This window comes from Triticum urartu, chromosome 3A (assembly GCF_056163025.1).
Source record: "Triticum urartu cultivar PI428250 chromosome 3A, HENAU_Tu73, whole genome shotgun sequence".
Classification (NCBI taxonomy): Eukaryota; Viridiplantae; Streptophyta; class Magnoliopsida; order Poales; family Poaceae; genus Triticum; species Triticum urartu.
In genome coordinates this window covers 340,098,953-340,120,495 of record NC_141875.1, presented here as the reverse complement: position 1 = coordinate 340,120,495, position 21,543 = coordinate 340,098,953, and the positions used below count along the sequence as shown (strand labels likewise).

The 21,543-nt window shown below is 43.4% G+C and overlaps 2 protein-coding genes across 5 annotated transcripts; both read right to left on the bottom strand.

Annotated features, from left to right (window-relative positions):
- Nucleotides 1–274: 274 nt before the first annotated feature.
- On the bottom strand, nt 275–3,786 carry LOC125548313 (uncharacterized). 4 transcript variants are annotated; one of them, XR_015618880.1, is made up of 2 exons: nt 1,802–3,786; nt 275–563 (listed from the first exon to the last, which is right to left on the bottom strand). XR_015618880.1 is itself a non-coding variant. In XM_048711958.2 (2 exons), exon 1 carries the CDS (start codon nt 3,383–3,385, stop codon nt 2,687–2,689), a length of 699 nt encoding a protein of 232 aa, XP_048567915.1. In that variant the 5' UTR covers nt 3,386–3,786; the 3' UTR covers nt 275–563; nt 2,670–2,686. The 4 variants fall into 4 exon arrangements, 3 of the variants coding, with proteins under 3 accessions (XP_048567915.1, XP_087403172.1, XP_048567914.1); XM_048711958.2 differs by having other exon boundaries at nt 2,670–3,786; XM_087547046.1 differs by having other exon boundaries at nt 275–2,993; nt 3,077–3,786.
- Nucleotides 3,787–10,760: 6,974 nt separating this feature from the next.
- Nucleotides 10,761–11,281, bottom strand: LOC147979648 (uncharacterized). The gene is made up of 2 exons (XM_087516775.1): nt 10,967–11,281; nt 10,761–10,883 (listed from the first exon to the last, which is right to left on the bottom strand). Exons 1-2 carry the CDS (start codon nt 11,273–11,275, stop codon nt 10,785–10,787), a joined length of 408 nt encoding a protein of 135 aa, XP_087372901.1. The 5' UTR covers nt 11,276–11,281; the 3' UTR covers nt 10,761–10,784.
- Nucleotides 11,282–21,543: the final 10,262 nt, after the last annotated feature.

Sequence of the window (21,543 nt, the reverse complement as noted above, 5' to 3'; positions counted from 1 at the left end):
CTATAGTAAATTTATCGGAGCTTAATATGCAAAAGGTTTCAACATTTTATCACATTCTGACTTTTCTAGGCAATTATTGCAACAGCGGTAAACTTTCTATTTTCAAACAGCAATATGTGGACTTCTAACATAGGCATAGTAAAGGCTATCAATGCCACTTTATTGAAATAAAAGATGCAAGACATTGTATAACACCCACAATGCGGCTATATCTCCCACGTGTCGGAGCACGACTTAGAGGCATAACCGCATACTAGGCATGTCACAAGAGGGGTAATCTTTACACATCCCATGTACTGAATAAGAAAGGGGTAAAGAGCTGGCTTACAATCGCCACTTCACACAATACATAAATATAGAATTACATCATCCAGAATACAATCAAGGTCCGACTACGGAACCAAAATAAAAGAAGACAACCCCTAATGCTAGATCCCCGATCGCCCCAACTGGGCTCCTCTGCTGATCAACTGAAACGGAACATCACAACGAACACGTTCTTCATCGAGCTCCTCCTTGAGCTCGGTTGTGTCACCTGCAACTGGTATCATCGGCACCTGCAACTGGTTTTGGAAGTAATTTGTGAGTCATGGGGACTCAGCAATCTCACACCCTCGCGATCAAGACTATTTAAGCTTATGGGTAGGAAAAGGGGGTAGTGAGGTGGAGCTGCAGCAAGCACTAGCATATATGGTGGCTAACTTACGCAAATAAGAGCGAGAAAAGAAGCAAAGCACGGTCGTAAACTAGAAGTGATCAAGAAGTGATCCTGAAACTACTTACGTTCAAGCATAACACAACAACCGTGTTCACTTCCCGGACTCCGCCGAGAAGAGACCATCACGGCTACGCACACGGTTGATGCATTTTAATTAAGTTAAGTGTCAGGTTTTCTACAACCGGATATTAACAAATTCCCATCTGCCCATAACCGCGGGCACGACTTTCGAAAGTTCAAAACCCTGCAGGGGTGTCCCAACTTAGCCCATCACAAGCTCTCACGGTCAACGAAGGATATTCCTTCTCCCAGGAAGACCCAATCAGACTCGGAATCCTGGTTACAAGACATTTCGATAATGGTAAAACAAGACCAGCAAGACCACCCGCTGTGCCGACAAATCCCGATAGGAGCTGCACATATCTCGTTCTCAGGGCACACCGGATGAGCGCTCCGTACAGCTAAAACCAAACCCCGAGCTTCCCCGAGTGGGGTGCTGCAAAGGACTCTAGTTTGGACCAACACTCAGAGGAGCACTGGCCCGGGGGGGTTAAAATAAAGATGACCCTCGGGCTCCGGAAACCCAAGGGAAAAAAGGCTAGGAGGAAAATGGTAAAACCAAGGTTGGGCCTTGCTGGAGGAGTTTTATTCAAGGTGAACTGTCAAGGGGTTCCCATTATAACCCAACCGCGTAAGGAACGCAAAATCAAGGAACATAACACCGGTATGACGGAAACTAGGGCGACAAGAGTGGAACAAAACACCAGGCATAAGGCCGAGCCTTCCACCCTTTACCAAGTATATAGATGCATTAATTAAAATAAGAGATATTGTGATATCCCAACATATCCATGTTCCAAACATGGAACAAACTTCATCTTCACCTGCAACTAGCAACGCTATACGAGGGGCTAAGCAAAGCGGTGACATAGCCAAACAACGTTTGCTAGGAAAGGTGGGTTAGAGGCTGACATGGCAAAATGGGAGGCATGATATAGCAAGTGGTAGGTATCGCGGCATAGCAATAGAGGGAGCAACTAGAAAGCAAAGATAGAAGTGATTTCGAGGGTATGGTCATCTTGCCTGAAGAAGACAAACGGACGTGGTCGAACGGATCCTCACAAACGCGACGTTAATGAAACCAACCCGAAGAAGCAACACCGGAAAGAAGCAAACCACATAGTAAAACATCCACCACATAAACATGGCATGATGCACAACCAAGTATGATGCATGTCCGGTTTAATGATTCATGGCATGGCAAAGTGCACAAGCAAAACTACAAGTTAAGTGCAGCTCAATATGCAACGAGTTGCATATTGACGAAACACCACAACAAGTTATTTAGTTCGATCTCATTTATGTACCCAACAATATTAAATGTTGATTAACATGGCAAGAGGTGAAGCAAATGAAAACTACCTATCTAGGCAAGTTTAAATGAGGCCGGAACAACAAGCAACAAGTCCGGAAACTCCTCATGTGCAAATTTTAAGGTTTGGTACTGTTCTGCCCTAAACCATATTTTAGAGTTTTTAAACATGCAAAGTGATGCCACCATGTTAAATTAGACATTTTTCTACCCCATTTACATATAAAGATTATTAAATTTAGAGCTACGGTTAAATAGTTATGAATTAAATCATTTTAGCATGGTATATGGGCAAAAATTACACAAACAGCATTTTAAACATTTTAAACATGGATAAAAATGACATATTATGAAACTACACAAAATTCTAAGCAACTTTCATGTTAAGTTTGTTTAAATCTGATGCACGGTTATTTAGGTGTGAGCATTTTTAAAATGATGGCATATTCTGTAATTATGCATGTGAAGGAAAATTAGTAAATTCGCAGAACTAAAAAAAACATCTATGGGCCGAATCTGGTGCAAGTTGGGCCAACTGAAAAAAAAAAACAAAAGGGGCGCTGCTGGGGGGTGTCTCACCATGGGCCAAGGTCCAGTCAGTGGAACAGGCCGGCGGATCTGGCGGCCCACGGCGATGGCAAAGTAGAGGAGGGCGCTGGGCCTTGCAGCCGCGACATGGTCGTGGCCCAGTCAACCTCGCGGTCAACCGGTGCATCCGGATCGATCAGGCGCCCGTCGTCTTGCTCGTGCAAGAGCGAAACAAGGAGGTGGCGCGGGACTAGGTGCGATGCAGGGAGATGGAGGTCATCGGCGGCACTTGGCTTCGGGGACGGCTGGATCCAAGCAAGAGGCGTCGAGGGCAGGTGGTTCTGGCCGGAGGCAAGGCCCTGACGGGGCGACCTCCTGCAGCAGAAGGCGGCAGCAGCGGCTGTGTCAAAACAGGCTCGCGAGGAGCAAAGGTCCGGCGCGAGCGGCAAGGTGGCTACCTGCAGCGGCGCGGTCCAATGGCAACGGGGACGGCAGGAGGCGGAGAGGCGAGGAACGGAGAAGATGGACGGATCCGAGGCTAAGGCAGCGAAATCCAGCGACGCGGGTGGTGGCTCCCTGGGCATAAGAGAGAAATTAGAGGGAGAGACAGACGCGAGGGAATGAGAGGAGGAGAAGGATGGGCAGAGGCACGGCGACCTGCGATGCTCCGGCGTCGCGCTCACCAGCACGGCGGAGGAGGCCAGGACGGCGAGGTCGTTGGGACCCTGGACGGTGTCGGCTTGAGGAGCTCGGATGGCAGCATCCATAACGGCGAACACAGGAGGCTTGGACGAGCGGGGCGACGACGGAGCGCAAGGAAGCAGGGCCTCAAGAGGGACGCTCGGGGTAGCGGAGGAGGAGAGACGACGTTGCTGCTGGTTCGGTCACCGGTGGCGGCAGCTTGTCGAGGTCGCCGTCGCGAGGTAGTCGAGGAGGCGGGCGTTGAAGCTGGCACGGCGGGGCTGCAAGGACGGGCGCGCTCGGGCAGAGGGGGAAAAGGAAGGAGCTCCAGCGAGGTCCGTCGGGGTGGCTTGGTGGTGTTGGGATCGATGGAGGTGAATCGGGAGGGGAGGTGGAGGCTGCCATTTGGGTGGATGGGGAAAAAACTAAGTGGATCTGGCCAGGATCCCGAGAGGATTTGGAATGGCGGCGGCGAGGAGGAGGAAATTTAGGGTTGCTTTCTATATATATGTTGTTGGATTAGGTTAGGGGGTATTCAGTCCGTTCGATCGTAATCGGGCGGTCGAGAATAAATTGGTTAGGGAGTCCAAATAAAAAAACGGAGATGTTTTGTAAATGTTTGGGGATGAACCGAATCCAACGGTGACGATTGCCCGGGTCGGGTTCGGGACAGCTTCGGACACACGCGAGGGGTCGAAGCATTGTGCAGATAGGGGTTAGGCGAACGAGGTTAAGTGTGTGGTCGGCCTGAGAAGAGAGGGGAGGAATGCAACCCGACATCCGTTTCCGGAGACCGAAAACATCCGACGATAGACCGGCTATATTGCCGCTATAGTTTAACGGTTGGGCATCAAACGGACTCCGAATGCGATGAAACTTGGCAGGCGGCCTACCTACACTATAATAAGACCGCACGCCAACTTTCAACCCAATCTGAGAACATTTTCCGGCCACTTATAAAATACTATCTCGGACATGCCGCGGGCGCGTGCAAGTGTGTCTGGGCTCAGAACGGACAACGGACGGAACTGGGGGAACCCGGACGAATGCAAGTTTTGAAAACATGATGATGCAATTCGGATGATGACATGGCAAGATGAAACACGCAAGCGGAAGACAAGGCAACAACAGCGAATAACTGGAAGACACCTGGCGCGTCGGTCTCGGGGCGTCATAACACTCCACCACTACGAGAGGATCTCGTCCCGAGATTTAGGATGGCACCGGAGAGAAACGAAAGAGGATTAGAAGAGGTGTATCTAAGTTGCTTTTTTGACAAACGAGTGAAACCAAAGAACCTTGAAAAGGTTAAGCCATTTCGAGAAAAGAATACAATGGAGATGAACGAAGTTGAAAACACTCCGTTAGAAAAGAGAAAAGAGGAAGAACAAATTCGGACAGCACTCCAGTTGAAAAGAGATGCAAGACTTGATAAGGCGAAAAGATCTTGCACAGAGGATACAACACTCCCGTTAAATTGATAAGCATGAAAAGAACACGATCCTGACAAAATATGAAGATGGGTTGAAGAGAGCAACATCACAATGCCTCCGGAACAAAAGAATAGAAGTTGGATCGTTGGAAAGGAAAGAGTTGAGAAGAAAATGACATCTTCTACCACAATAGAATTGAGAAGCATCCTTATAAAGAAGTATTGAACGGAGTTGTTGGAAAATCAACAACGAAAATAAAAAGCTGCTTGTGGGCTTATGAAAACATCTCAAAACTTAAGGTGAAATTCTGCCACTAACGAAAACAAGATTGGATTGATAAGAACAAGGAGACGAGAGACTTATCTCACCGGGAGGATAAATGAAGAACTTGGGTCATTTATGAGCATCATAGATATCAACAATCCTTAGGGAAAGCTTTAGGTGAAATATAACCCAAGATAACTCCAATGAAGGGATTGATGGGTTGAAAAGATGTCCTGAATGACTGAAAATGATGGATTTAAGATATGTCATTCCGAACAACTTGTGAATCATGAAACACCAAGCAATTGTCAAAATGACGTAACACCACCTCAAAAGATAATGTAGAATGAATTGCACTTCGGAATGCAAGATGAAGAAAACTTGAGCTCCTTTGAAAAGAATCTCAATGAACACTTCGAGAAGGAATTAAATCCTTGCTGAACCATCATGTAGAACCTCCATGAAGAACTCCGGTAACAAAAGGATGATCAAACGAAAGGAAAGAGAGTTGAAAACACAAGGTGAAACCTTGCAATGATTTAGGTGAATCTCCATGGTGATATAATTGAGAGAGCTTGGAATTCTTGAAAAACAAAAGATAAAGCATCTCGAACCGAGAATGTGATATGATGAACCACTCCGGAAAGAAGGAATTGAATTTACTCGATGAAACAAGAATAAGAATTACATTATGCGTATCCTTCACCAATTTAGATTGATGGCAAGCAACGGATTTGGCATACTACTTATTGTCGTTGAAATAATTAAGAGAGATATAGCGCAAGCTTGGGAAACTCTTCAACGAACCACCGGTAGGATTGAAACAACGAATGAATTAATATGATAACCATGGAAGAGAATCTTGAGCAAACCACCATAAGAATTGAAAATGAAAGTATCAAAGGCACAATTCATCGGGAAGAATTTGGAAACACGAATGAAGATACTTGTTGGAATTTAGATACAAGGGAACAAAGATATCATGAACTGATTAGAGAACACTTGAACGATGCACCGGTAAGATTTGGATAACGAGAGCTGAAAGCTGGAAATGAATAATTCTGATATGATGGCCTCCGGAGAATCAAACTGAAAAGACTCCTGAAATGCTCCGGATGGATGAAATGAATTCTCACAATTGAAAACAATTACGAGAGGATGGCATCAAGCTAGAACCACACATCTCTGAGAGAAAGGAGCAAGATTGCCGAGAAAACTCTTCTTCGGTCTTCAAGATTCGGGAATGACAACGAGAAACACCGTCATGAATTGTTGAGGCACTCCGGAATGAAGAATGGAAAGGTTGAGCCAACGATGAAAAGAATTTGAAAGATCTTGGAGAAATACAAATGACTGATGATAATTCATTCTTACGTCAAACTTTAGAAGATTTGAGAATAGCTCCGAGAAAATAAGAAGAGTCAGGTAAGATCCTGGAAAAGGCTTGTGGGTTAGGGCCCACTCAAAAGACACACCGTTGAACGATTACTTGAAAGGGAGATTGCGTCGGTTGAATTAGATGGCTCAAAAGAGATAACATCCTCGAAAGAGCTTGAATGAAAGCAGAGTGGAAACACGAATCTTCAAGATATCTTCAGCACTCCGGAATAATTGAATAGTAAGCGGGGAATGATTATGAGGTGCACCGGCATGAGTAAGAATTTGAAACGATAAAAGGGTATGATCGACAAATCTTGACTTGAATCCACCGGAGAAGAAAAGAATGAAGAATGATGAACTTGAAGCTCCGTTACTATCTTCATGAGACTCACCGGGTAAGAACATTGACGGAAAAGAATGGAGAGACTTCTCATCAATAACATGATAGTTGATTAAGAAATCCGAATCCCTGAAGGAAAAGGGTGGGTGGGCGGGAAAACAAAGGCAACTTGGAGATGGATGACATAACACCGTTGCAAAGAACTGAGAATTGATCTTGCGAATGTTGAAAATGATCGGATCCACTTGAAGAGAAGCACACCGGTTGAAAAGAGTTGACATGACAATCTCGATTATCATGAATGATTGGTATTCACATATGAGTATGAGAACACCACTTAGGAACAAGGTCTGGAATCAACATTTGACATTGAAGCAACTCAAATACCACAACAAAACAAAACAAAGGATTAGCTTGCAAAATAAGCCGGAACAAACATATGATAGAGATTTCGTGCGAAGTTTTCGTGGTGGGGCCCACACGGGCTCGATCGTACAGCACCATCATGTACAAGGCAGTGCACATGACATACGAAGCGTCCCCGAGTCAGCATAGCCAAGGACTCTTTAAGACACAACGAGACCACTGTAAAACCAACCGTGGATAGGGGACCACTAGACGTCGAACCCCAATCTCATATCATGCATCTGTCGGAAAGATATCCTAGGATCTACTTGAATTCCCACTTATAAACTCCTGAAACTTTCTAGTTATGCAATCGGGTGTTGGGGATACAGGGGAAGCATAATATCTCACCCAAACTAACAAATCCTACATCTAGTTGTATCCATCCTTCAACACATAACCAAGAAACCTTCAGAAATCGTTTACCTCAACCTTCGAAAAGCATCCGTTATACGAGTTATGGCAATACTCCCTAACTCCTGCCCCAGTACTGTGTGGCGTCGAGGTTATCTCACCAACAACTGCATAAAAGCGATTTTTGATGTCGGCGAAACTCAGGTATTCCAGAACTGCAACGATAAAATTGTGACCACAACACCTCGGAGCTCAACTCCCCGGGACACTGCCACAACCCCTAAATGTCAGGAGGCACCAAGAACAATGTTCTCGTCACAAAACCATCGGAACGATTCCAAGATACCCGCATGATCCTAAAATAATTTAGTGAAAATTTGAGAAGAGAGGAGTCAAAACTCTACGTCAGGATGCCTCACCAGAGCGACGAAGGGACTGATGAGTAAAAAGAATGCTACTCTTCGATATATATAATCCTATAAGACTCAAAACATTTTTTTCTAGATTCAACAACGCCAACGATTCGATCAAGCAGGGGGCTCCTAAGTCGGGGAAGGCTCTGATTACCAAGTTATAACACCCACGATGCGGCTATATCTCCCACGTGTCGGAGCACGACTTAGAGGCATAACCGCATAGTAGGCATGTCGCAAGAGGGGTAATCTTTACACATCCCATGTACTGAATAAGAAAGGGGTAAAGAGCTGGCTTACAATCGCCACTTCACACAATACATAAATATAGCATTACATCATCCAGAATACAATCAAGGTCCAACTACGGAAACAAAATAAAAGAAGACAACCCCTAATGCTAGATCCCCGATCGCCCCAACTGGGCTCCTCTACTGATCAACTGAAACGGAACATCACAACGAACACGTTCTTCATCGAGCTCCTCCTTGAGCTCGGTTGCGTCACCTGCAACTGGTATCATCGGCACCTGCAACTGGTTTTGGAAGTAATCTGTGAGTCACGGAGACTCAGCAATCTCACACCCTCGCGATCAAGACTATTTAAGCTTATGGGTAGGAAAAGGGGGTAGTGAGGTGGAGCTGCAGCAAGCACTGGCATATATGGTGGCTAACTTACGCAAATAAGAGCGAGAAGAGAAGCAAAGCATGGTCGTAAACTAGAAGTGATCAAGAAGTGATCCTGAAACTACTTACGTTCAAGCATAATACAAGAACCGTGTTCGCTTCCCGGACTCCGCCGAGAAGAGACCATCACGGCTACACACGCGGTTGATGCATTTTAATTAACTTAAGTGTCAGGTTTTCTACAACCGGATATTAACAAATTCCCATCTGCCCATAACCGCGGGCATGGCTTACGAAAGTTCAAAACCCTGTAGGGGTGTCCCAACTTAGCCCATCACAAGCTCTCACGGTCAACGAAGGATATTCCTTCTCCCAGGAAGACCCGATCAGACTCGAAATCCCGGTTACAAGACTTTTCGACAATGGTAAAACAAGACCAGCAAGACCACCCGCTGTGCCGACAAATCCCGATAGGAGCTGCACATATCTCGTTCTCAGGGCACACAGGATGAGCGCTCCGTACAGCTAAAACCAAACCCCGAGCTTCCCCGAGTGGGGCGCTGCAAAGGACTCTAGTTTTGACCAACACTCAGAGGAGCACTGGCCCGGGGGGGTTAAAATAAAGATGACCCTCGGGCTCCGGAAACCCAAGGGAAAAAAGGCTAGGTGGAAAATGGTAAAACAAAGGTTGGGCCTTGCTGGAGGAGTTTTATTCAAGGCGAACTGTCAAGGGGTTCCCATTATAACACAACCGCGTAAGGAACACAAAATCAAGGAACATAACACCGGTATGATGGAAACTAGGGCGGCAAGAGTGGAACAAAACACCAGGCATAAGGCCGAGCCTTCCACCCTTTACCAAGTATATAGATGCATTAATTAAAATAAGAGATATTGTGATATCCCAACATATCCATGTTCCAAACATGGAACAAACTTCATCTTCACCTGCAACTAGCAACGCTATACGAGGGGCTAAGCAAAGCGGTGACATAGCCAAACAACGTTTGCTAGGAAAGGTGGGTTAGAGGCTGACATGGCAAAATGGGAGGCATGATATAGCAAGTGGTAGGTATCGCGGCATAGCAATAGAGGGAGCAACTAGAAAGCAAAGATAGAAGTGATTTCGAGGGTATGGTCATCTTGCCTGAAATCCCGCAAGGAAGAAGAACGAGTCCATGAAGAAGACAAACGGACGTGGTCGAACGGATCCTCACAAACGCGACGTTAATGGAACCAATCCGAAGAAGCAACACCAGAAAAAAGCAAACCACATAGTAAAACATCCACCACATAAACATGGCATGATGCACAACCAAGTATGATGCATGTCCGGTTTAATGATCCATGGCATGGCAAAGTGCACAAGCAAAACTACAAGTTAAGTGGAGCTCAATATGCAACGAGTTGCATATTGACGAAACACCACAACAAGTTATTTAGTTCGATCTCGTTTATGTACCCCAACAATATTAAATGTTGATTAACATGGCAAGAGGTGAAGCAAATGAAAACTACCTATCTAGGCAAGTTTAAATGAGGCCGGAACAACAAGCAACAAGTCCGAAAACTCCTCATGTGCAAATTTTAAGGTTTGGTACTGTTCTGCCCTAAACCATATTTTAGAGTTTTTAAACATGCAAAGTGATGCCACCATGTTAAACTAGACATTTTTCTACCCCATTTACATATAAAGATTATTAAATTTGGAGCTACAGTTAAATAGTTATGAATTAAATCATTTTAGCATGGCATATGGGCAAAAATTACACAAACAACATTTTAAACATTTTAAACATGGATGAAAATGACATATTATGAAACTACACAAAATTCTAAGCAACTTTCATGTTAAGTTTGTTTAAATCCGATGCACGGTTATTTAGGTGTGAGCATTTTTAAAATGATGGCATATTCTGTAATTATGCATGTGAAGGAAAATTAGTAAATTTGCAGAACTAAAAAAACATCTATGGGCCGAATCTGGTGCAAGTTGGGCCAACTGAAAAAAAAACAAAAGAGGCGCTGCTTGGGGGGTGTCTCACCATGGGCCAAGGCCCAGTGAGTGGAACAGGCCGGCGGATCTGGCGGCCCATGGCGATGGCAAAGTAGAGGAGGGCGCTGGGCTTTGCAGCTGCGACACGGTCGTGGCCCAGTCACGCTCGCGATCAACCGGTGCATCCAGATCAATCAAGCGCCCGTCGTCCTGCTCGTGCTGGAGCGAAACAGGGAGGTGGCGCGGGACTAGGTGCGATGCAGGGAGATGGAGGTCATCGACGGCACTTGGCTTCGGGGACGGCTGGATCCAAGCAAGAGGCGTCGAGGGCAGGTGGTTCTGGCCGGAGGCAAGGCCGTGACGGGGCGACCTCCTGCAGCAGAAGGCGGCAGCAGCGGCTGTGTCAAAACAGGCTCGCGAGGAGCAAAGGTCCGGCGCGAGCGGCAAGGTGGCTACCTGCAGCGGCGCAGTCCAATGGCAACGGGGACGGCAGGAGGCGGAGAGGTGAGGAACGGAGAAGATGGACGGATCCGAGGCTGAGGCAGCGAGATCCGGCGATGCGGGTGGTGGCTCCCTGGGCATAAGAGAGAAATTAGAGGGAGAGACAGGCGCGAGGGAATGTGAGGAGGAGAAGGATGGGCAGAGGCACGGCGACCTACGATGCTCCGACGTCGTGCTCGCCAGCATGGCGGAGGAGGCCAGGACGGCGAGGTCGTTGGGACCCTGGACGGCGTCGGCTTGAGGAGCTCGGATGGCAGCATCCATAACAGCAAACAGAGGAGGCTTGGACGAGCGGGGCGATGACGGAGCGCAAGGAAGTAGGGCCTCAAGAGGGACGCTCGGGGTAGCGGAGGAGGAGCGACGACGTTGCTGCTGGTTCGGTCACCGGCGGCGGCGGCTTGTCGACGTCGCCGTCGCGAGGTAGTCGAGGAGGCGGGCGTTGAAGCTGGCACAGTGGGGCTGTGAGGACGGGCGCGCTCGGGCAGAGGGGGAAAAGGAAGGAGCTCCATCGAGGTCCGCCGGGGTGGCTTGGTGGTGTTGGGATCGATGGAGGTGAATCGGGAGGGGAGGTGGAGGCTGCCATTTGGGTGGATGGGGAAAAACTAAGTGGATCTGGCCAGGATCCCGAGAGGATTTGGAATGGCGGCGGCGAGGAGGAGGATGGGACAGCTCCCCTAAAATTTAGGGTTGCTTTCTATATATATGTTGTTGGATTAGGTTAGGGGGGTATTCGGTCCGTCCGATCGTAATCAGGCGGTCGAGAATAAATTGGTTAGGGAGTCCAAATAAAAAAACGGAGATGTTTTGTAGATGTTTGGGGATGAACCGAATCCAACGGTGACGATTGCCCGGGTCGGGTTTGGGACAGCTTCGGACACACGCAAGGGGTCGAAGCACTATGCAGATAGGGGTTAGGCGAACGAGGTTAATTGTGTGGTCGGCCTGAGAAGAGAGAGGAGGAATGCAACCCGGCATCCGTTTCCGGAGACCGAAAACGTCCGACGATAGACCGGCTATATTGCCGCTATAGTTTAATGGTTGGGCATCAAACGGACTCCGAATGCGATGAAACTTGGCAGGCGGCCTACCTACACTATAATAAGACCGCACGCCAACTTTCAACCCAATCCGAGAACATTTTCCGGCCACTTATAAAATACTATCTCGGACATGCCGCGGGCACGTGCAAGTGTGTCTGGGCTCAGAACAGACAACGGACGGAACTGGGGGAACCCGGACGAATGCAAGTTTTGAAAACATGATGATGCAATTCGGATGATGACATGTCAAGATGCAACACGCAAGCAAAAGACAAGGCAACAACAGCGAATAACTGGGAGACACCTGGCGCGTCGGTCTCGGGGCATCACACATTGTTCCAAATAACAACAAGCAAATTCTAACAAAATAAATTGACGCTCCAAGCAAAACACATATCATGTGGTGAATAAAAATATAGCTCCAAGTAAAGTTACCGATGAACGAAGATGAAAGAGGGGATGCCTTCCGGGGCATCCCCAAGCTTAGACTCTTGGCTATCCTTGAATATTACATTGGGGTGCCTTGGGCATCCCCAAGCTTAGGCTCTTGCCACTCCTTATTCCATAGTCCATCGAATCCTTACCCCAAACTTGAAAACTTCTCAACACAAAACTTAACAGAAAACTCGTAAGCTCTGTTAGTATAAGAAAATAAATCACCACTTCAAGGTACTGTAATGAACTCATTCTTTATTTATATTGGTTTTAAACCTACTGTATTCCAACTTCTCTATGGTTTATAAACTCTTTTACTAGCCATTGATTCATCAAAATAAGTAAACAACACATGAAAAACAGAATCTGTCAAAAACAGAACAGTCTGTAGTAATCTGGATCAAACGTATACTTATGGAACAAGAATAACTTCAAAACTTTAAGCACACAGAGAGGAAACTTGATATTATTGCAATTCCTAGAAGCATATATTCCTCCCTCATAATAAATTTCAGTAGCATCATGAATGAATTCAACAATATAGCTATCACATAAAGCATTACTTTCATGATGCATAAGCATAGAATTTTTATTACTCTCCACATAAGCAAATTTCTTCTCATGAATAGTAGTGGGAGCAAACTCAACAAAATAATTATCATGTGAGGCATAATCCAATTGAAAACTAAAATCATGATGACAAGTTTCATGGATATCATTATTCTTTATAGCATACAAGTCATCACAATAATCATCATAGATAGCAATTTTGTTCTCATAATCAATTGGAACCTCTTCCGGAATAGTGGATTCATCACAAAATAAAGTCATGACCTCTCCAAATCCACTTTCATCAATATAATCATCATAAATAGGAGCCATGCTTTCATCATAATAAATTTGCTCATCAAAACTTGGGGGAAAAAATAATATCATCTTCATCAAACATAGCTTCCCTAACCTTGTGGCTTTGCATATCATTAGCATCATGGATATTCAAGGAATTCATACTAACAACATTGCAATCATGCTCATCATTCAAGTATTTAGTGCCAAACATTCTATAGATTTCTTCTTCTAGCACTTGAGCACAATTATCCTTTCCATCATACTCATGAAAGATATTAAAAAGGTGAAGCGTATGAGACAAACTCAATTCCATTTTTTATAGTTTTCTTTTATAAACTAAACTAGTGATAAAACAAGAAACTAAAAGACTCGATTGCAAGATCTAAAGATATACCTTCAAGCACTCACCTCCCCGGCAACGGCGCCAGAAAAGAGCTTGATGTCTACTACACAACCTTCTTCTTGTAGACGTTGTTGGGCCTCCAAGTGCAGAGGTTTGTAGGACAGTAGCAAATTTCCCTCAAGTGGATGACCTAAGGTTTATCAATCCGTAGGAGGCGTAGGATGAAGATGGTCTCTCTCAAGCAACCCTGCAACAAAATAACAAAGAGTCTCTTGTGTCCCCAACACAGCCAATACAATGGTAAATTGTATAGGGGCACTAGTTCGGCGAGGAGATGGTGATACAAGTGGTATATGGATAGTAGATAAAGGTTTTTGTAATCTAAAATTATAAAAACAGCAAGGTAACTAATGATAAAAGTGAGCGTAAACGGTATTGCAATGTGTTGAAACAAGGCCTAGGGTTCATACTTTCGCTGGTGCAAGTTCCCTCAACAATACTAACATAATTGGATCACATAACTATCCCTCAACATGCAACAAAGAGTCACTCCAAAGTCACTAATAGCGGGGAACAAACGAAGAGATTATGGTAGGGTATGAAACCACCTCAAAGTTATTCTTTCCAATCAATCCGTTGGGCTATTCCTATAAGTGTCACAAACAGCCCTAGAGTTTGTACTAGAATAACACCTTAAGACACAAATCAACCAAAACCCTAATGTCACATAGATACTCCAATGTCACCTCAAGTATCCGTGGGTATGATTATACGATATGCATCACACAATCTCAGATTCATCTATTCAACCAATCAAATAGAACCTCAAAGAGTGCCCCAAAGTTTCTACCGGAGAATCATGATGAAAACATGTGCCAACCCCTTTGCATAGGTTCATGGGCGGAACCTGCAAGTTGATCACCAAAACATACATCAAGTGAATCACGTGATATCCCATTGTCACCACAGATACGCACAGGAAGACATACATCAAGTGTTCTCAAATCTTTAGACTCAATTCGATAAGATAACTTCAAAGGGGAAACTCAATCCATTACAAGAGAGTAGAGGGGGAAGAAACATCATAGGATCCAAATATAATAGCAAAGCTCGTGATACATCAAGATCGTATCACCTCAAGAACACGAGAGAGAGAGAGAGACAGAGAGAGAGAGATCAAACACATAGCTACTGGTACATACCCTCAGCCCCGAGGGAGAACTACTCCCTCCTCGTCATGGAGAGCACTGGGGTGATGAAGATGGCCACCGGAGAAGGATTGCCCTCTCTGACAGGGTGCCGGAACGGGTCTAGATTGGTTTTCGGTGGCTACGGAGGCTTCTGGCGGTGGAACTCCCGATCTATTCTCTGTTCTGGAAGTTTTAGGGTACGTGAGTATATATGGGTGCAGGAAGTACGTCGGTGGAGCTTCGAGGGCCCCATGAGGCAGGGGGCGCGCCCTAGGGGGGGGCGTGCCCCCCACCCTCGTGAGCACCTACCTTGGCTCCTAACATGGGGTCCAAGTCCATCCGGTAGCTTTCCTTCCAAAAATAACTTCTCCAGTTGATTTCGTTCTGTTTCAACTCCGTTTGATATTCCTTTTCTTCGAAACACTGAAATAGGCAAAAAAACAGCAATTCTGGGCTGGGCCTCCGGTTAATAGGTTAGTCCCAAAAATAATATAAAAGTGGATGATAAAGCCCAATATTGCCCAAAACAGTAGATAACATAGCATGGAGCAATCAAAAATTATAGATACGTTGGAGACGTATCAACAGCCCTAGTTGATACATGAGCTATTTGAGCATACAAAACAGAATTTCATTTGAAGGTTTAGAGTTTGGCACATACAAATTTACTTGGAACGGCAGGTAGATACCGCTTATAGGAAGGTATGGTGGACTCATATGGAATAACTTTGGGGTTTATGGAAGTGGATGCACAAGCAGTATTCCCGCTCAGTACAAGTGAAGGCTAGAAAAAGACTGGGAAGTGACCAAGTAGAGAGCGACAGCAGTCATGAACATGCATTAAAATTAATCAACACTGAGTGCAAGCATGAGTAGGATATAATTCACCATGAACATAAATATCATGGAGGCTATGTTGATTTTGTTTCAACTACATGCATAAACATGTGCCAAGTCAAGCCACTCGAATCGTTCAAAGGAGGATACCACCCTATCATACCACATCACAACCATTTTAATAGCATGTTGGCACGCAAGGTAAACCATTATAAACTCCTAGCTAATTAAGCATTGCATGAGAAACTATAATCTCTAATTGTCATTGCAAACATGTTTCATTCATAATAGGCTGAATCAGGAATGATGAACTAGTCATATTTACAAAAACAAGATAGGTCGAGTTCATACCAGCTTCTCTCATCTCAATCGGTCCATCATATATCATCATTATTTCCTCTCACTTGTACGACTGAATGGTGTGGATAATAATAGTGCAATGAAGCTACAACTATTTTTTTTGGTTACTACTACTACAAGCATGGATAGTAAACTAACTAAAAGCTACAACTATTTTTTTTGTTTTTTCTTAAGGTTTTTCAAACACACAAGAAGAAGGATAAAAAAGAAATTAAACTAGCATGGATAGTACAATGAAAAAGTATGATCACCGACAACTAGAATGAGTGTGTGAACATGAATGTAATGTCGGCGAGAAATATGTACTCCCTCGAGCTAAGGCTTTTGGCCTAAGTTGGTCTACGGCCACTGATTGAAGCTACTCTCTCCGGTGTACTGAGGAGGGTCCTCAGGATGCCACTGGTTGGCAATCTCCTCCGGATCCCACTGATAAACAAACTAACGATAAGGATCAAGTGGTGGCTCCGGCTCAGGCTGTGGGACTTGTGTCAGCCTCCAGTACGCGTAAATGGCTTCGGATAAGATGAGTTACGTGCGTGAAAGTATGTTAAACAGAGAGGGTGCAAGCAAGGTAATAATCTCACAGTAAGTTTTATCAAATATCAATTTATACTTAAGCATCTTCTTCTTATCTTTAACAATAAAATCATGTGCTACCATACTATTATAATCTAGAAAAATAGGGGGCAGAAACTTTTCCTCTTTCTCATAATGAGTAATAGGTATCCCAAAGTGTTCAGCAAGGCGTGAAGCAAAGATGCCTCCGAAGATGGGGCCCTTTGTTCGGTTCAGATTTAATCGTTTAGAAACAATAGCATCTAAGTTGAAAGTGGTATCACGAAACAAAGCATGGCGCAAAATGATAATATCAGGAGCACTAATATTTCCACTGTTCCCGCGACCAATTAAGCATATACTAGCAAATATCAGAAAGTAACGTAGAACAGGAAAATGTATGCTGGTAATTCTTGCACCTGAAATTTTCCTAGTTTCTCCTACAGCAATTATATCAATAAACCCATCCACATCACTACGATGTGGTTCCTCGATGCTTCCCTCAAAGGGTATCTTGCATACCCGACAAAAATCATGAAGTGACATCTCCTTAACCTCATCATATAAGTGAAACTCCACTAAAGGTGGTGATTTCTTAGCATGGAAATAAAAATTTTGCATGAAAATATTAGTGAGTAGAAGATACTGTTCGTGCTGGTCGCGGAGGAAGTCGATGAGGCCTACATTCTCAGCCAAGTAATAAAAGTCATCATAAATCACGGCTGCTCTCAAGAACTCATCACATGGCCATTCGCACGGCCGAACCTCCGCAGTGCGAGGAAGATTGTATTTGGGCTTTTTATTCTCCTCATTCTGCTTATCCTTCGAGCTTCGGCTCAAGGAGCCTCTCAATAATCTCTTCAACATTCTTTCCATCTGAAAATTTCTAAAAAATTTAGTGACTAAAAATAAAAGTGAACCAAACTCAACAAGATTGATAGCAACTACTCCTACAAGTGCCTAGAGGCCATATCATGCATTAAAACTACTTTTGACCACATAAATTTGACATGCAAGCTCAAGAACAGGGTCACCTTAGCAGCAAAAATTTGCAACAAATAAAGCACTAGAACAAAAACTAATTGGAGCATTGGAGGAGTCACATACCGAAGAACAATCCCCCAAAGCAGTTTTGTGAATTGAGCTTTGAGCAAGGAAATCGAAAATGGCAGCAAGATGAGCTAGAACTCGGGTTTGAGCTATGGGAGGATTTTTCTGGAGGAAGACGAAGTGTGTGGGTGCTGGAATAAGTGGAGGGGGTCCACGACGCAGGGGGCGCGCCCTAGACCCTCGTGGCCAGGTGGTGTGGCCCCCTGGTGTGTTCTCTGTGCCAATAATTCTTAAATATTCTACAAAAATTCATATATCATTTTCAGGACATTTGGAGAACTTTTATTTTCAGGGTATTTTTTTATTGCAAGGATAATTCAGAAAACAGACAGAAAATACTATTTTTGCTTTATTTAATCTAAATAACAGAAAGTAAAAGGAGGGTACAGAGGGTTGTGCTTTCTAACTTCATCCATCTCATTCTCATCAAAAAGGAGTCCACTAACAAGGTTGATCAAGTCTTGTTAACAAACTCTTTCCGAATAACATGAAACCGGAGAATTTTCGAATAACACTAAGTTACCTCAACGGGGATATGCATGTCCCCAACAATAAGAATATCACATTTCTTCTTGACAGTAGGAAGAGGGAATTCAAAACCTCCAATAGTAATCGTTGAATTTTTTCCAATAGAATTGATACTGTTGACTTGAGGTTGTTTCCTCGGAAAGTGTACCGTGTGCTCATTACCATTAACATGAAAAGTTACATTGCCTTTGTTGCAATGAATAACAGCCCCTGTAGTATTCAAAAAGGGTCTACCAAGGATAATCGACATACTATCATGCTCGGGAATATTAAGAATAACAAAGTCCGTTCAAATAGTAATGTTTGCAACCACAATAAGCACATCCTCACAAATACCGAAAGGTATAGCAGTTGATTTATCAGCCATTTGCAAAGATATTTCAATAGGTGTCAACTTATTGAAATCAAGTCTACGATATAAAGAGAGAGGCATAACACTAACACCAGCTCCAAGATCACATAAAGTAGTTTTAACATAGTTTCTTTTAATGGATCATGGTATAGTTGGTACTCCTGGATCTCCTAATTTCTCTGGTATTCCACCTTTAAAAGTATAATTGGGAAGCATGGTGGAAATTTCAGCTTTCGGTATCTTTCTTTTATTTGTAACAACATCTTTCATATACTTAGCATAAGGATTCATTTTAAGCATATCAGTCAAACGCATACGCAAAAAGATAGGTCTAATCATTTCAGCAAAGCGCTTAAAATCCTCATCATCCTTTTTCTTGGATGGTTTAGGAGGAAAAGGCATGGGTTTCTGAACCCATGGTTCTCTTTCTTTACCGTGCTTCCTAGTAATGAAGTCTCTCTTATCATAATGTTGATTCTTTGATTGTGGTTTATCAAGATCAACAGCAGGTTCAATCTCTACATCATTGTTATTGCTAGGTTGAGCATCAACATGAACATCATCATTAAAATTATCACTAGGTTCATGTTCATTACCAGATTGTGTTTCAGCATCAGAAATAGAAATATCATTGAGATTCTCACGTGTGTCAACAACAGGTTCACTAGAAGCATCCAAAGTCCTATCATTTTTCTTTTTCTTCCTGTTAGAAGGACTAGGTGCATCAACATTAGTTCTCTGGGAATCTTGCTCAACTCTCTTAGGGTGGCCCTTAGGATACAAAGGTTCCTGAGTCATTTTACCCCCTCTAGTCATAACTCTAACAGCATCATAATTTTTCTTATTATTTAATTCATTGAGCAAATCATCTTGTGCTTTAAGCACTTGTTCTACTTGAGTGGTAATCATAGAAGCATGTTTACTAATAAGTTTAAGGTCATTTTTAACTCTAGACATATAATCACTCAAGTTTTCAATCATATAAGCATTACATTTAAATTGTCTACCAACATAAGCATTGAAGTTTTCTTGTTTAACAATAAAATTATCAAATTCATCCAAGCATTGGCTGGCAGACTTATTACGAGGAATATCACCTTCCTCAAATCTATAGAGAGAATTTACCTTTACTACCTGTGTCGGGTTATCAAGACCATGTATCTCTTCAATAGGTGGTAAATTCTTAACATCTTCAGCTTTAATACCCTTTTCTTTCATAGATTTCTTTGCCTCTTGCATATCTTCGGGACTGAGAAATAGAATACCTCTTTTCTTCGGAGTTGACTTAGGAGTTGGTTCAGGAAGTGTCCAATCATTATCATTACTCAACATGTTATTCAATAGCAATTCAGCTTGATCAACAGTTCTTTCCTTGAAAACACAACCAGCACAACTATCCGGGTGGGGAAGCATCGATTAGTCCATTATAAAAGATATCAAGTATTTCATTTTTCTTGAGAGGATGATCAAGCAAAGCATTAAGTAACCAGAGAAGCCTCCCCCAAGCTTGTGGGAGACTCTCTTCTTCAATTTGCACAAAATTATATATTTCCCTTAAGGCAGCTTGTTTCTTATGAGCGGGGAAATATTTAGCAGAGAAGTAATAAATCATATCCTGGGGACTACGCACACAACCAGGGTAAAGAGAATTAAACCATGTTTTAGCATCACCCTTTAATGAGAACGGAAATAACTTAAGGATATAGTAGTAAAAAAAATTCCTCATTAGTAAATAGGGTAGCTATATCATTCAATTTAGTAAGATGTGCCACAACAGTTTCAAATTCATAACCATAAAAAGGATCAGATTCAACCAAAGTAATTAACTCAGGATCGACAGAGAAATCATAATCCTTATCAGAAATACAGATAGGTGAAGTAGCAAAAGCAGGATCATATTGCATTCTAGCATTCAAAGATTTTTCTTTCGGCTTAGCTAACAGTTTTTTAAGATCATATCTATCTTTGCATGCAAAAATATCTCTAGCAGTTTCTTCATCCATAACATAACCCTCAGGCACATCACAATTCATATCTAGGGGAGAATCTTCATCATCACTTTCATCAATATTATAAGTTTCAATAATTTCATTCTCTCTAACCCTAGCAAGTTGTTCATCAAGAAATTCACCTAATAGCACAGTATTACCAAACATAGAAGTAGTTTCATCATAAGCATCATGCATAGCAGAAGTGGCATCATCAATAACATCTGACATATCATAATCAATAGCAGGTGTAGGTGTCGCAAGTTTACTCAAAATAGAAGGTGAATCAAGTGCAGAGCTAGATGGCAGTTCCTTACCTCCCCTTGTAGTTGAGGGGAAAAACTTGGTTCTTTCATCTTTCAAGTTCCTCTGATCAACAGATATAAATCCCAAGTGACTCAAAGAATAGAGCTATGCTCCCCGGCAACGGCACTAGAAAATAGTCTTGATAACCCACAAGTATAGGGGATCGCAATAGTTTTCGAGGATAGAGTATTCAACCCAAATTTATTGATTCGACACAAGGGGAGCCAAAGAATATTCTCAAGTATTAACAGTTGAGTTGTCAATTCAACCGCACCTGAAAGACTTAATATCTGCAGCAAAGTATTTAGTAGCAAAGTAATATGGAAGTAGCGGTAACGGTGGCAAAAGTAACAGTAGTAGTTTTTGTAGTGATTGTAACAGTGGCAATGGCAAAGTAACTAAGCAAAGATCAATATGTGAAAAGCTCGTAGGCAATGGATCAGTGATGGATAATTATGTCGGATGCGATTCCTCATGCAACAGTTATAACATAGGGTGACACAGAACTAGCTTCAGTTCATCAATGTAATGTTGGCATGTATTCCGAATATAGTCATACGTGCTTATGGAAAAGAACTTGCATGACATCTTTTATCCTACCCTCCCGTGGCAGCGGGGTCCTATTGGAAACTAAGGGAT